Source organism: Lathyrus oleraceus, chromosome 6, assembly GCF_024323335.1.
Source record: "Lathyrus oleraceus cultivar Zhongwan6 chromosome 6, CAAS_Psat_ZW6_1.0, whole genome shotgun sequence".
Classification (NCBI taxonomy): Eukaryota; Viridiplantae; Streptophyta; class Magnoliopsida; order Fabales; family Fabaceae; genus Lathyrus; species Lathyrus oleraceus.
In genome coordinates, this window is record NC_066584.1 from 2,602,818 (window position 1) to 2,619,502 (window position 16,685).

The window sequence follows — 16,685 nt, forward strand, 5'->3', positions numbered from 1 at the left end:
AGATTTAGTAGTGTTAACTATTTTGGACTTTTATAGTTTGGGGCTTTGGCTTAGGGAGTAAGCTAACCTAAATCTATAAATAGAGGGAGTAACCCATATTTTTGAAATAACTCATAACATTGTATTCACAGAATTTTGCAGTTGCAAAGTGAATATAGAAGTTGTCCACAAGTTGTGGGCATAGAGAAAACTCTACAAAAAATAATCCTCTTCTTCTCCAACATTTTTTTATTTCTTTCTCAATCATTCTTTTCTTTTCATTGTCATTGCGTGGTTGATAATAATCTTGTTCATCAAGATTGATAGAAATTCTCCATAGGTTGTGGTGGATTTCCAACATCTGGTATCAGAGCTCCAGTTTGAGCGATTCGTGGGAAGAAAATCACGATGACAATGAATCATCCAAATGGGTATTTTCCAGCGAATCTTCCGATTCTCAAGAACAATAATTATGAGAATTGGCGCAAGTAGATGAATGTTGTATTATGTTGTCAAGATCTTTGGGATCTTGTGAAGGGAGGAGTAACAATGCTTGCAGAAAACGCGACGGGTCAAGAAAGAGTTGCACATAAAGAATTGAAACAGAAAGATTATAAAGCTCTCTTTATAATCCATAAATGTGTTGATCCAGATAACTTTGAAAAGGTTAATGATGTAGAGTCAGTAAAAGAAGCATGGGAAATTCTGGAGAAGTAGTTTGGAGACGCGGAGAAGGTGAAAGAGGTGAGGTTACAAACTCATAAAAGGACGTATGAATTGCTTCAGATGGAAGACAATGAAAGCATAACTAATTTCTCCACTATGGTTACAAAACTGGTGAATCAAATCAAGGTATGTGGAGAAGTGTTGACATCAAGATCTGTTGTTGGAAAGATCTTGAGGTCGTTGGCTCCAAAGTTGGATCACGTGGTAGTAGCCATAGAAGAGTCGAAAGATTTATCAAAATTGATAAAAGAAGAGCTTCAAGGGACGCTTGAATATCATGAACAAAGAATGGCTGAAAGAGCTGCAGGTAAAGGAAGATGGAATGACAACAAAAGAAGAGGCTACAATAATTCGACTGGTCGAAATCAGCAAGAAGGAAACTGGTTGAATCAGAGAAAACCCTGGAACCAAGGCAACCAAAAAGATGGTGCTACAAGTAAGGGAAAAGGTGATGGTAAAAATCTAGACAAGAGTCACATTCAGTGTTACAATTGTCAGAAGCATGGTCACTATTCTAGTGATTGTCTAGAAAAACAGAAGAATCAAGAAATTGATGCAAAGCTGGTGAAACATGAAGAAGAAGAGATGTTGTTGATGGTTACAATGAGAGATGAAGAGAGATTCAAGGACCAGTGGTACTTGGACTCAGGATGCTCATCGCACATGTCTGGAAAGAAAGATTAGTTTGTCAACATAAAACCCTCAATGAAGAACATGGTGAAATTTTCAAATGACAACACTCTAGCAGCTGAAGGTGTTGGTGATGTTCTGATTATGAGGAAAGATGGCAAGAGGTCAGTAATTTCAAATGTGTTGTACATACCAGGCATGAAGAGAAATTTGCTCAGCATATGACAGTTAGTCGAAAATAACTACAAGGTGTTGATTAAAGAGAAGATGATGAAAGATCTCGACTCAAATGGAAGGTTGATCTTGAAGGCTCCAATGTCTCAAAATAAAACCTTCAAGATTGAGCTTAATGTGATGGAGCATACGTGCCTTGAATAAGAAGCCAACAAAGATGAATGGATATGGCATTATAGACTTGGCCATCTCAATTTCAAAGACATTAGATATTTGAAGAGAAATATGGTTTCAGGATTACCAAAAACCGACATTCCAAATGAAGTGTGTGAAGAATGTGTGTAGGCGAAGCAACACAAGAACAAATTCAGTAAGGATGCAGGAAGCAGGTCGAAGGCAATTCTTGAAGTCATATACTCTGATGTATGTGGTCCTATCTAGGTTGATTCAATTGGAGGTAACATATACTTTGTTACATTCATAGATGATTTCGGTCAAAAATTATGGGCTTACTTGATCAAGAAGAAAAGTGAAGTGATCGAGGTATTTGCCAAGTTAAAATCTATGGACGGACGACAAAGCGGTCGAAAGCTAAAGATTTTGAGGACTGGTGGTGGTGGAGAATACGTGTCGAAAGACTTCGATGCATTATGTGTGAAAGAAGAGATTATGCATGAGGTGGTGCCACCGTACACTCTATAGCGGAATGGAGTCGCATAAAGGAAGAATAAACCATCATGAATATGGTGAGAAGTATGTTGAAAGACAAGCATATACCCAAATAGTTATAAGGAGAAGTTGTGTAGACTGCAACATATATCCTAAAAAGATGTCCGACGAAGAAGCTAGAAGGAATCACGCCAGAAGAATGTTGGTCTGGTGTCAAGCCTAGCTTGAGTCATCTGACAGTATTTGGATCTATAGCACATACACATGTGCCAGATCAGTTGAGAAGAAAACTTGATGACAAGTCGAGTCAGATGATCCTGATAAGATATTATTCGATTGGAGGATACAAGTTGTTCGACCTAGTGAACAAGCAAGTGGTGATCAACAAGGACGTGATCATAGATGAGCTTAAGGAATGGGATTGGACTGAGAATGTTAAGAAGGATTCAGTGAGAATCTTATGTGATAAACCAGCTAGTGAAGTCGAAAGAGAAGTTCGACAAGAAGTCAGAGGTGAAGCACGCCCAAGCAGGCCTCAAAGAACAAGACATATGCCTGTAAGGTTTCAAGAATGTGTGATTATATCAGATGATGTGGTCAATGAAGAAGGTGAGCTGGTACACTATGCTTTCTATGCAGATGTTGAACCAGTCAATGCAGCTGAGGCATTGAAAGATTCAAAGTGGGTAAAAGAAATGAACGAAGAACTGAAGTCAATCGAAGTCAACAACATTTGATCGTTTGTCGAATTGCCCCAAGATAAGAAGGAAATCAATGTGAAGTGGGTATAGAAGGTGAAGTTGAATCCCAAAGGGGAATTGACTCAACACAAGGAGGGACTTGTGGCGAAAGTATTTCTTCATAAAGAAGGAATCGACTTCGACGAAGTTTTTGCACCTGTTGCTAGGATCGAAACAATTAGGTTGGTTATTGGTCTAGCAAACATGAACAACTGGAAGATGTGTCAGATGGATGTGAAATGTGCATTCCTGAATGGCCCCTTAAAAGAAGAAGTTTATGTTGCACAGCCAGATGGGTTTGTGAAACAAGGCGAAGAAAGAAAGGTGTACAGGTTGCATAAAGCCCTGTACAGACTTAAACAAGCTCCAAGAGCTTGGAAAAAGAAGATAGGTGGCTTTCTGAGGGAGAAGGAATTTGTGAAGTTCGCAACTGAATATGGAGTATATGTAATAAGAAGCAAGAGTGAATTGCTTATACTATGTCTCTATGTCGATAATTTGTTGATAACAGGTAGCTGCAAGAAGGAGATCGAAGACTTCAAAGGTAATCTCAACAAGGAATTCAAAATGTCAGGTCTGGGTGACATTTTATATTTCCTTGGCATCTAATTATACAAGAGTAGTAGAGGTTTGATGATGCATCAAAGAAGTTATGCAAGCAAAATACCTAAGAGATTTGAGATGCAAGATTGCAACCCAACTTCGACTCCAGCTGAGCCTAAATTACAATTGTTGAAAGACTCAGATGAAGATGATGTCGACCTAACCCAATATAGAAGACTTATTGGGTCACTTCGATACCTTTGTCACACAAGGCCTGACTTAGAATACAATATAGGTATGGTGAGTAGATTCATGCAGAAGCCAAAGGTATCATATCTAGCAGCGACGAAAAGGATACTAAGGTATCTGAAAGGAACTTTGGACTATGGCATTTTTTTTCCTGCAATTGATGAAGGAAAAGAGTGCAAACTAGTGGAATACACCGAATCAAGTTGGTGTAGTGATGATGAGAATCGAAAATCCACAGTTGGCTATGTGTTTATGCTAGGTGGTACACCATTTGCATGAAGTTCGTGAAAGGAGCCAATAGTGGCATTATCGTCATGGGAAGCAGAATACATAGCTGCTTCCTTTTGTGCATGTCTAGTAACATGGATGGTGAATCTGGCCGAAGAGATAACAGCGAAGAGTCATGGAGCAATTACCATGAAGATCGACAGCATGTCAGCTATCAATCTGGTGAAGAATCCGATAGCACGTGGTCGAAGCAAGCATGTAGAAATCAGGTTTCTTTATCTTCGAGAGCAAGTAGACGATGGGAAGATGAATTTAGAACACTATAGAACTAAGAATCAGATTGTAGACATCATGACGAAGGGGGTGCAGGTCTAAGTGTTCATAAGATTAAGAGCTATGATGAATGTAGATAGCTTATATACAATGAATTATGTCGAAGTAAGAATAGCTTCCACTTAATGGGGAGCATTGTGGACTCACACTTGATGGGGAGTGTTGAGAATGTATCAAGTATGGTAATTATCCCACATTGGTTGAAAATATGGAGACTTGAGCATTTATAAGTGAGAGAATCCACCCACATATGATATTAAGGTTTTAGGTGAATATGTGGTGTGTCTCTCACAAAGGTGTTGCTCTAAAAGAAGTCACACAATGTTCAATGCTCCATAGTAAAAGACTCCCCAACAAATGGTATCATGAGCCTTTGGTTCGAGAAAGTGACACTTTTATCGAAAGTCAACGGCACCAGGGTGGTGAATAAGAAAAGTTTCATTGAAGAGTGTCAACGACGCCAGTATGATGAATAAGAAATGTTCAGTGCGGTACAAAAGTTTGTGGAAGTAAGAAGAGTTTTTACTTGAGGGGGAGCATTATGAACTCACACTTGAGGAGGGGAGTGTTGAGAATGTATCAAGTATGAATAGTGTGGGTAATAGTCCCATATTGGTTGGAAATATGGAGACTTGAGCATTTATAAGTGAGAGAACTCACTCACCTATCACCTTAAGGTTTTGGGTGAATATTTGTTGTATCTCTCACAAAGGTGTTGCTCGGGAAAGAAACAGAAGTCTCACAATGTTCAATGCTCCCTAGTGAAAAATTCCCCCAATAATCAGTAGGCAATTAACAATAACCTACACCCCTAGCATAACGGAGTTGGCGAAGGGAACAATAGGACGATTATGAATGCAGTCTAATCCATGCTAAGTATGAAACAAGTTCCTAAAACTTTATGTCATGATGTTGTGTGTTGGTGTGTGCACATTCAAAATCGATGTCCAATTATAGAAATTCAAAATACAACCCTAAAAGAGGCATGTAGTGGTAAGAAACTAGTGGTTGAGTATTTTGGAATCTTCAGCTGTGTAGCATATGTTTATGTTTATGTACCTGAGCAAAAAAGGAGCAAGTTAGATGACAGGTGCAAAAAGTATGTTTTTTAGAAGTCAACAAAGAATCATAAGCATGAAGATTATGTGATTTAGTCTCGAAGAAGATTATCATCATCAAGGATGTAATTTTTGAAGAAGAAGAAAGTTAGGACTAGGGAAGAACAAGCGAGGAAATCATGGGAGATATATTGGAATAGGTGATTAAGATAGAAGTGATGATCAAATTGAAGAAGAAAATGGTGAAACAAGAAATTTGAGAAGCAACTCAAGCAGTAGTCTAACGGAGACATCCTCAAATGAGAAAAATCTGAGTGCACCTAAAGTACTTGACATAATTAGAGAATTAGTTGAATGGAGTGGAGAAAGAGAAAGAATATCATCAGGTTGGATGAAAGTTTATGAAATAGTGGAAGGACTTTTAAAAGAAGAAAATCTTAATGTAATGATGGCAGTAACTGATCCAATTATATTTGGAGAAGCAAATACAAGCAAGAAATTGGAGGGAAGCAATATTAGCATAAATTGAGGCCATATAAAAGAATTAAATATATGAGATTATAATATTTCCTAAATGAGTAAATCCTATTAGAGTTAAATGGATGTTCAAGATTAATCATATTGAAGTTAGAGAAATAGTGAAACTCTAAGCAAGGTTGGTTGCAAAAGGGTATGCGCAATGTCATGGAATATATCACATTAAAGTATTTGCTCAAATGGAGAGGTTTGACACAATTTGTGTGATACTTTCAAAGGCTGCTCAGTTCATCTGGGAGGTCTTTCAACTTGATGTAAATAGTGCATTTCTTCACGGGGAACTCAAGGAGGAAATGTTTGTGCAACAACTAGATGGATTCATTAAAAAGGGAGAAGAAGAGAATGTCTACAAGTTGATGAGGAGAGCACTCTACGGACTGAAACAGGCAGCATGAGCCTGGTATAGAAGAATTGAAGTTTACTTTGTGCATGAAGGATTTGAAAGAAGTTCCAGTTGTCACGCCTTTTTCCCCAAGAAAAAATGAGGTAAAATTTTGATAGTAGTCTATATTTTGATGGTTTGATTTATTTTTTATTGGGGATGATATAAGCATGTGTAGTTTAAACCTTCAATGATGTCAGAATTTGATATGTCTGATTTTGGGAAAATGATTTTTTTTTTTGGATAGAAGTTAAATAGTGTTCAGATGAAATATTCATATGCCGTATAAGGTATGCACGAGAAGTATTGGCAAGGTTTGACATGGAATATAGGAACGCAATCAAGAATCTGATAATGTTGGGTACAAAGTTGTACAAAGACGAGGATGTAGTGTATGTTTGGATACGCGTTTGCAAAGCCAATCGCACGTTTGAGGACCGTTCCACCGTGGAAAAGAGAAGCTACAAAGTGTAGCTTCTGGTCCAAACGCACGTCCACTATTTTTCCACCGCTAATCCAAACATGCTAGTAGTTAGAGTTGATGAAACTCTATTCAAGGAAGTGGTTTGAAGTCTCGTGTATTTGAATGCAAATATGCCCGACTTAATGTATGGTGTTAGCGTAATAAGCAGGTTCATGACAAGTCCTACCATGTCAGATTGCCTCGCAGCAAAGAGAATGTTGAGGTACTTAAAAGGTACAACAAATAATGGAATTTTCTATTAAAAAAATGGAGAACGACTTAAAACATTTGCCATTTACGGACACTGATTATGCTGGTGACTTGGATGATCGAAGAAGTACATTTAGATTTATATTTATGTTGGTTGCTTTGTCTACTAAGGAGGCAGAGTATCTAGTGTGTTTGGCTCGGGAGGATATTGGAGAAACTTGAAATTGAATAGAAGACAAGTATGATGATCATGTGCAATAACAACCCTACCATACAGTTAGCAAAAAGTCTGATGTTCTATGGCTAGAGCAAGTATATTGATGTAAGATTTCACTTCCTTAATGACTTGGTGAATGATGGAGTCATTAAACTAAGCTACCACAACACTCAAGAATAAATTGCAGACGTTATGACGACGCCACTGGAGTTAGAGCAATTTAAGAAGCTTCACGACATGCTTGGAGTGGCTGAAAAACAAAAGTAAGTTAAGATGAATTAATTTAATGGAGCGAATGATATACTTAATTGTTGTTTGTATTTCATTTTGTTTTTATAAGTCTTAGTTTTTAGAAAGACCTATTCTTTATGAGTTTGTTTACTGCTTCAACTCTTTTTTTATTACATTATAGGATTGTTAGATGTGGTTAGCTATTTATTCTCTCAGACAACTTATATTGTACTGGAAATATATATAGCCTGTAATATCTCTTTTCATTGGTTGTATTAGGCATGTTCGTGAACTCATCTTGATTGTATTACTCCCTGTTAAGTCACAACTTTTTACATGACAACAGAGAATACACAAATAAATATAAATTTGAAAGGAAAAAAAAACGTTATCAACCAAACAAAACCAAATTGATTAGCTTGATTCGGTTCTATTTTTAAAAAATACTAAAAACCAAATCAACTTAAACCAAATCAACCAAACAAAACCAAATTGGTTAGTTTGACCATTTTTTAATCAAAATTCGATCCAAACAGAACTGATTTCACCCCTAATTTACAACGCCACGCATTACCTTCCAACTTAATGCTTCTTCTGTTATTGGCTTCTGAAAATACTGTTTGTAAGTTAATGACTACTAGTATCAATTTCAGTGCAAAGTAGAATCTAAATTTAAATGTTAATACGTTTGTTACACTTATACGTCAAGACCTGCTATACAGAGCAGCTGATGCAAACATCAGAATGGAATAAGAGTTCATAAGAAGTTGCATCTAGCTACCGACAATTTCATGCTTAGAAAAATTTCTAAAATAAAATTAAGCAACAAATGGAATGCAAACTCATAAAATCATATATCAGATAAAGCTTTAGAATTCAGTGTCCAGCATGGTCCAACTACCCCCTATTTCAGGCTAAAAATTGACAACATTGTTCTACGAGGTTCCTGCTGCGGATCGTGTTTTTCTAAGTCTTCCCCGAGTAACCCGAATACTTTCTTCCATTATGGTCTCCTTTATAGGAGATTTTCCATTTTCATTTGCTGAAGAGGATGGAGGTGTTGCTTCTGCTTCAATCTTCTTAGGCTCTGCCTCTGTCGATGCAGATTTTATGGTTGTTGAAAATGTAGGATTAGACTTTTGGGTAATTAGACCTGCTACAGAAGACTTTTGAGAATTTAAACTTGCTGCAGAAGACTTTTGAGTATTTAAACTTGCTACACAAGACTTTTGGGTAGTTAAACCAGCTACAGGAGGCTTCTGGTTTATTAAACCAGCTACAGATGGCTTCTGGTTATTTAAACCTGCAACAGGGGGGGCGGCAGCCTTAGGACCTTGTGGAGAACTCAACTCCTCTTTTACTTCCCTCTGGAACTGACTTGAAGATGTGCTAGAGGAAGGAGATGGGGGTTCCTCAACCTGTGGTTCTGTAGCAGCGGCTGGTTGGCCTTTCGCAGGTGCAGGTTTACGGACTCTCACACCTGGTCTTTGCTGCAATTTCAAGAGTTTTTGTTAAGTAGAAGAATACATGAAGAAGAGTGAGATTGTTAAAAGCTACTTAGATTTTGGGTAGTTGTCGTTGCTATAATTATAGTGGTATATAGTAGTAACTGAATGAGTTGTGATTGTGTGATAAAAGTTATTTCCCTTTCTCTTGTCTTCCTCCAATGACGAATACTTTCAAGATGGAAGTGAAAAGAAAGCATATGACGCAGCTAAAAACACTACAATATCCATATAGATGATAAATCAAAGGTTAATCTACAAAATTTCTAATGAATAACAACTTTATGATGCTTAACAAAATACAAACATGGAAAGCATATTCCCCTTTATTAAAAATGAGAGTCAATTTACTTGTCGGAGAAAAAATAGTTATTCAGGGTATTAGTCAATTTTCTGGTTCAAATCTCTGTAGATTAACAATACAAGTATGTATTTATAAGTTGTATTTGGCTTTAATTTTGTTCTGTTATGCACACCCAAATGTACTTATATAAAGTTAAGTAAAACTAAAAGTAATACATAGTAGACAAGACCAAGGCATAATTGTAATAAACTACCTGAGCAGGGCGAGGTGCTGGTGTTGATTGTGCTGTAACAAACTTCAAAATGTCATATATTCTAGTCTGACCATAACCAGCAGCTCTTTGCCAATACAAAACTACATAATCTCCCGCCCTCGTCCTTAGTTCCAACAAGCTTCGATCAATTTCTGGCTCATGTTTTGCAATATATGGTCTAAAGAAGGAATCATATACATATGTCGTTCCCTGACACAAACAAAAACTTTTACCATCATATAGAAGAGATGCAAATACTAAACTTATATTGGATTCTACCATGGTAAATACCTTTGTCTTGGGGTACCATAAAAATATGAAAAATGCCAACTTAGCTTCACTATACATTGGGACCCTTCAAGAAGAAGTCAATTTCCAAAATAAGAATCCATGATAAACTTTTTTTTAATTAAGAGAACAGAAAACTTTCAAGATAGAGTCATCTACCATGATATAAAAGTATCCCCAAATCTCTCACATACTGTCAAAACAGCAACCAAAATCCTGCAACATGGGATAATAAACACTGTCTGTATCATTATTTACTCGAAGTTATCAAATGGTACAAGTTTAGCACAGAGGATCAATCTATATTCCATACCAATACTGACACCAAAATCGAAGTTGTTCAATTTCCGGCTTATTCTTTTCAACTACTTTATAGCATTCATAAGCTGGATAGGCATAGCCAAAAACACTCCTGCCAATACACCAAAGAACCAATAAATTTCAATTATCACAATGCAAATCATTAACATCAGCATATAGGTTAAAAAATTTAGCACAGTGTGAAACATACACAAGCGCCCAGGTAAGAAAGGATCCTATCATTCTGTATCCCTGAAATCCAAACCAAAGATAACCTGTTAATCCAAACATTATATACTATAACATCCAATCCAAGCAAGTTAAGAATAATGATACAATTGCTATAACTAAGCTTCTAAGTTCTAATTGAATACTAAAACAGTTCTAATTCCATCCTCACTAAACTATTAAACATGATGCTATTCAATAATTTCTTTTTTACGAAATCACAATTCACATGTGGTTTTCTCTTTCAACTTCAGCTACAGCAAATGCACAGTTCAAGTAAAAAACACTGTTAAGGAGTTTTGCTTTGTATAGTGTTAATCAAAAAAATAATAATAACTATAATTGAAATTAAGCAGATAGATAACATTGTAGAAACAAAAAATCATGAAATCCAGAAGGAACTTGGGTGAAAAACGATCAATGTCAAAGATCAAACTCAGCAAAACTAGCGCATGTAATGATAAAATCCAATGCATTAAAAGTCAAAAGCATTTGATTTGATTAGATTTACACATCGCAAAATCAAACAGAAAACGAACATCAACACGCGAAAAATAAATCACATTATACCTGAAGTTAAGGTGAATCTGGCGGTGGAGGTAGAGGAAGATCGGCGACGGCGCCGGAAACGGTTACGGTGAACCGTTACGTTGTCGGTGAGAAAAAGTAACAGTAAATAGAGAAAAATGAGAAAAAAAGAAGAGGTTGAAGGTTTTGGAGTGAGTTTGTTAGAAGAGCCGTTAAATGGTTGCTTTTCAATTTGGAAATGTCATTTTCTTCGCTTTCTGAAGATGTAGTAAGCAAGTTTAGTAGAACTCTACTAGTGACTGAGAAACTATTCTGTGTTTCTCGTTAATTTTGATGTGTTGGTGTTTCTTGATCATCATTCATCGTTAATTACTCATCCTACGGTTCACCTTTCTCTGCTTTTTTGTTCTCAATTATTATTACTTTATTGACACCACTGAATGAAATAATACTCAATTGATAAACAAATCAATTATTAATGTTACACTTAATTTAGACAATTCAGTTTTAAAAAATAAAATAATAATTTCAACAATCGATAAACAAATCAATAATTAATGTTACACTTAATTGCAATTTTGATTGTCTATTTCAGTTTATTTATAAAATTAAGTCCTTATGTTCCAAATTCAAATGATTATTTCTATAATTTTATACTTAAAATATTTAAATTAAATGTTTCATTAGAGCAATCAAATTGATATATATTGATCGAAGAGTGATAAATTTCTGCAATATTTCATGTTTTATGAATGCTTTTAAATATAGTTATAGGTTGGTGGTGAAGGTACATATGAATGTATGAATAACCACAAACAAAATTGCTTTTGATAAAAATGAAAGAGATGAATTAGTTGAGGTGCGCAATTTGGTTGTAACTGGACCCCAAAACTTTCATTTCAATTTTTTTTTTTTATAGTTGTTCTTGTTCACTTCACTTCACAGATAAGTTTTAAATAATTTCAGATTAAAATGTTGATCTTAGGTTGTGATCCGATAAATTCTTTGTAAATTAATCTACAAACTCTAAAGCAAAATTTACATAATTGAATATTTGAATGTATTATTTATATTGATAGAGGAGAAGGATGAAAACATGAAAAAGAGGACAGTATAGCCGCAACTATTCCTTTAAATAAAGTTATCTAGTCATGTGGATAACTTTGGCTTCTTTATTGTGCCAGAATGCATGGTGCAAATATCTTCCAAAATATAATATGGCACAATTAAAAATATATGTCCAAAAAATACCAAAATTATATAATATAATTATATAATAATAATAATCAATTCTAAGATCTTATTTATAATAATTACAAAAAAAAATGCCCATGAAAATATAATAATACTAATTCAAATCTAAAATTCTACATAAAATATCTTCATACTCAGACGAAACTACTGATGCTAATACATAAACTATGTAGATATACATGTCCTTGATAATATATTGGGCATGTTTTGGCATTGTTCCTTTAAAGAAGTTGCAAAGAGAAGCAATTAGATTAGGATTTTAGTTGGTGGAGTGGAGTTGGTGTTGGCAGTTTTTGTCAACCACAACATTATTGGCATCAAAAGCAAAGGGTAAGAGGAAGTAATTACTTATCTTGTAATAAAGTCTCAAGGCTCAACCTATATTAATTCTAGAAAGGTAAGGGAACCTAATAAAATGGTACTACATAAGAATGGGAGCCTCTTAACTAAAGGATAAATGGTTAAAAAAGAAAAGAAAGAAAAACCATGGATTCTTATGGGGCATGGGAATATGTCCAACATAGATATCATGTAGCATATGATGCTAATCGCCAAAACTCAAAATCAATGATGACCAATATTGTTGGTTACTCATTTCATCATGTGCCTCCTAATCATTTTAGTTGTTAGCATGTCACTCTCATCTACATATAGATAGTTTTTCTCCCTTTATTTATTTTCTATGAAAATAGGGGGGAAATATTGCCTTCCTTTACTTAATGTATTTATACTATAATGTTAGTTATACATCAGCTCCATTAATCACTTGATGCCAACTGCCTCAACTAACTAAACTAATAGAAAAAGTTAAATTGCCATCAATATAAATAATTAATTTACATCACAATACACTTCTTTAATCAAATAATTTTGTTGACACAATGTTTAGCAATTTCTTCAACTCCTTGAACCTTTCGATCTTTCATTATTATTCTTGAAGTGTAGTTTTTTACATGTTCAGTCTTTTGGGCCGATTCTTAAACGAATTGGAGTCAATTTGGATTCATGGAACTTGTCTTCTTTAAATAATCTATCCAAAAGAAAATATTCGGGTTGAAATAACTAATTAGAGAGATTGACTATATTGACTTAAGTCTGGCGTAGGACAATATTTGACTATTTTACTTAGGGGTGATTGGGAGCACATTTCTCACGAATGAAGAGATATCATAATTAAGAATTTGAGACAATCAAGTCTTGATTGGCAATCACCATTAAAATATCAAATCAGGATTAACCACATTAAATGGTCTTTGTTAACTACTATATAAGGAGAATAGCGCATGAAGAACATTTACTCACAAGCCATTAGGTTATTTCGATTTTGTGTTTGTTAGTCTTCCCTAGTAGAGTTATTTTGGTGTAGATTTTCAAGTACAAAATAAAACTTGTGCCTTTTTTTTTTAATACAAGATAGCCAAAGCCAAAAAGAAGAACAAATTACAAAATTATAACATAGTTGTTGGCTAGTATCAACCAGATCAGAAAGACAAATAGAGGTGAACTCAAAAAAACATATATATCGTACAATTGTATATCCCTATCGTTATTCATTTTCAAGCTCACTAGTGCATCTTTACATTTATTAGCTTCATGATATATATATATATATATATATATATATATATATATATATATATATATATATATATATATATATATATATATATATGTCTAATTTGAATCTCTTAGTCTTGATCTATCATGTTTTTAATTCTTTGAATTATCCCCAAACCAGCTATCATGATTGATGTTGTGGAGGTAAGTGCCTTAAACACATTCATATTGTCAATGTGAAGTTCAACGTTACTGAACCCTTTGTCGTACAAATACTCAAACTTTCATAAACTCCATAAAATTCTGCGACACCAACTTTACAAACACCAACATACTTTGCGAAACCGCCTTTCCAAGTTCTATTACTGTCTCTAATAACTCCTCCACATCCTGATTTGTCATGCTTTTGGACAACTCCATTTGTGTTCAGTCTGATGCAATCTTTTTTTGACGGAGTGCATTTGATTTGATGCATGTGGCTTTGCCTCTTCATAACTCTATCTTGCAGAACTATACTTATGTCGTAATTTCTTACCTTTAACTTGATGTTTCCTTTTAAATGAGTTGGAAGCACATAATTTTCTACATGTTCCTTTTGGTTTCTCTAGTACCATATAGAAAGGTAAGAAGTTTCCCACAATGCTTGACCACTCTTGTTCTCTATCTCATTTCCTTTATTAATGTACTAGCAGACTTACAAATGGTCATATCGAATCTATTTATAATTTTACTTATATATCTTTGCTTTGCATGACAATTATTTTTCTAGTCTTCATAAATTATTAAGTTATAGTATTCTATTTTTTTCTGTTTCTAATCTCCAACTTTTTTTCCTATTTTGGTGCATATTGTTAGGTTTAGTTGGTTGTTTGGTTTACAAACAAGAGTTTGTATATATATACTTTGATGTTGTATTTTTCTTTAGTAAGTTCAATAATGGACACCATTTCACATTTCACAAAGTGTATTATGGTATCAGGAGCAAGAATAACTTGAAAACCATATTCTTTTTTGTCTTTCTTACTGTTTTCAAAAAACCACCATTGTTCACCTCTTTTTCTTCCATTGTTGAACTTCACTCACATTCTTTCAAATGAAAGATCCACCTGAATTCAATTCTTCTAACAACAATAACAATAACAACTCCAACAATAATAACAACAATCATACAATCAAGAATCTCGCTCTTGATCAAACCAGTCCCTATTACCTTCATCCAGCTAAGAATCCTAGTGTTGTCTTAGTCTTTCCACCATTATCGGAGAACAACTATGAATCTTGGAGTAGATCAATGAAGTATTCCCTCCTAAGCAAGAACAAAATCAAATTCGTCAATGGAAAACTTCTTAAACCAAATGAATATGATAACCTCTTTGATGCTTGGGAATGATGCAACAACATCGTGCTTGTTTGGATCTCTGATTCTCTATCTCCAGACATAGCTCAAAGTGCAATTTATGTTGAAAATATTGTAAAAGTATGGACTGGTCTCGACAACCGGTTTTCCAAAGGTGACCATTTTCGTTTATCCAATCTTCTTCAATAAATTCATTCAATGAAACAAGTTGACAAATCAGTTACATCTTACTTTAATGAGTTAAAGAATTTGTGGGAAGATCTTGAGGCTTTAAGAATACTTCTCAAATGTACATGTGGTGCTCATGATGCACTCAAGAAACAAAGAGATGTTGAATACATCATCTACTTTCTCAAAGGGTTGAATGATAATTTCAACCATGTCAAGTCTCAAATCCTTATGATAGAACCATTACCCGATGTTACCAAACTATTTTCATCCATCTTGCAACAAGAAAGGAAATTAGTTTCTCCTTCTGATCATACCAAGATTCTTATGGCTCGAGCTCACAATTCTTCATCACATGCTAAGTTTCAATCCAAACAAAGTAGAGGTCGTGGCAAACATACATTCAAGGCAAAAGTTTTGGCAACTCCAAAGTTTGTTCATTTTATGGAAAAACTGGACATACCCTTGATACTTGTTATTTCAAACATGGCTTTCTCCCAGGTTTTAGATTCAAAGATAAGGTAAGTTTCTCCAATAATGTTGAAACCACAAATGAAGATGCATCCTCATCATTCTCTTCTGATGATGCTCCATAAAACAAGGTGGAAATCAATCGTGCAATGTACAACAAGTTGGTAGCATTGTTAAGTAAGACTGAGGAATCCAACAACTCTGATTCTCATCTCATTCATACCTCCTCATCAGGTTTACTTTCTGCTTCTGTACATAACAATGTTGGTTCTTTGACCACTAATTGGATTATTGACACAATAAAATTATGCATTTGTCGGCTTTCATTTGTTGTATTGGCTAGTCTAAGTATTTTTTTAAGTTATTTTTTATGAGCAAACAAGTGTTTATATTCACTAATTAGGAATCAGAATCATTATGTTCAACTTTACCACCACAACTATCATGCATGTGAGCGATTGTAGAAAAGACAAAATCTCCCACAGCAAATTTCGAGCAATTTTCACAAGATTTGCTATGGTCAAAGCCGCCAAAATAGACAATTATGGCTAAATTCATTTTGGGATTCAAAATTTGTATACTCAAGTTATGAGTATTTATAAAGACATGGTTCAAGAACATGAGTATGCGGTAGATCAAAAAGTAGTAATAGAGGTAGAGTCACAAGAAAAATAAATGAAAGTATCATCATCCATTAATCATTTGAAAAAAAAATAAGAGATAAGTAATGCAAAAGAAAAGCTTATCTCACCATGCATGTAAATTGAGAAAAAAAATATTTCCGGGTTAGATAATGCAAATGTCAAAATTTTCTTGTTTCTTACTCTCTTTTGCGAAAATACCATTCAAAAGAAAATAGAAAAAAAAACTCTTAACAATCGGGAAAATCTCATAAGACTTCAAAAATGCCACAAGAAACTGCAAAATGTGATGCACACGTAACGCAACATGGCGCGTTAGGTGATTTTCGCATCAACCACGTCAAGGTAAATATCACAATGTGGCACGTAGGGAAAGGGAATGTGATGTGTTGTGCAATCATTGCAGTATGCCACATTAGTGTAACTGCCATAACTTGATGCTTAGGACAAAGAATGCAACGC

General features: G+C 34.7%; 1 protein-coding gene across 1 annotated transcript; it reads right to left on the reverse strand.

Moving 5' to 3' along the window:
• Positions 1-8,016: 8,016 nt before the first annotated feature.
• LOC127093479 (HVA22-like protein i) lies at positions 8,017-11,054 on the reverse strand. Its single transcript, XM_051032416.1, has 7 exons — positions 10,818-11,054; positions 10,231-10,271; positions 10,033-10,131; positions 9,879-9,935; positions 9,723-9,786; positions 9,432-9,641; positions 8,017-8,859 (listed from the first exon to the last, which is right to left on the reverse strand). Exons 2-7 carry the CDS (start codon positions 10,260-10,262, stop codon positions 8,305-8,307), a joined length of 1,017 nt encoding a protein of 338 aa, XP_050888373.1. The 5' UTR covers positions 10,263-10,271; positions 10,818-11,054; the 3' UTR covers positions 8,017-8,304.
• Between the last annotated feature and the right edge of the window lie 5,631 nt (positions 11,055-16,685).

Excerpts from the sequence above, each read along its gene's own strand:
- LOC127093479 (XM_051032416.1), bottom strand. The coding sequence starts at position 10,262 with ATGATAGGATCCTTTCTTACCTGGGCGCTTGT. Across the intron at positions 9,936-10,032 it reads CGATTTTGGTGTCAGTATTG|GATTTTGGTTGCTGTTTTGA; the intron begins GTATGGAATATA and ends CCCATGTTGCAG. Across the intron at positions 9,787-9,878 it reads GGGGATACTTTTATATCATG|GGTCCCAATGTATAGTGAAG; the intron begins GTAGATGACTCT and ends TTCTTCTTGAAG.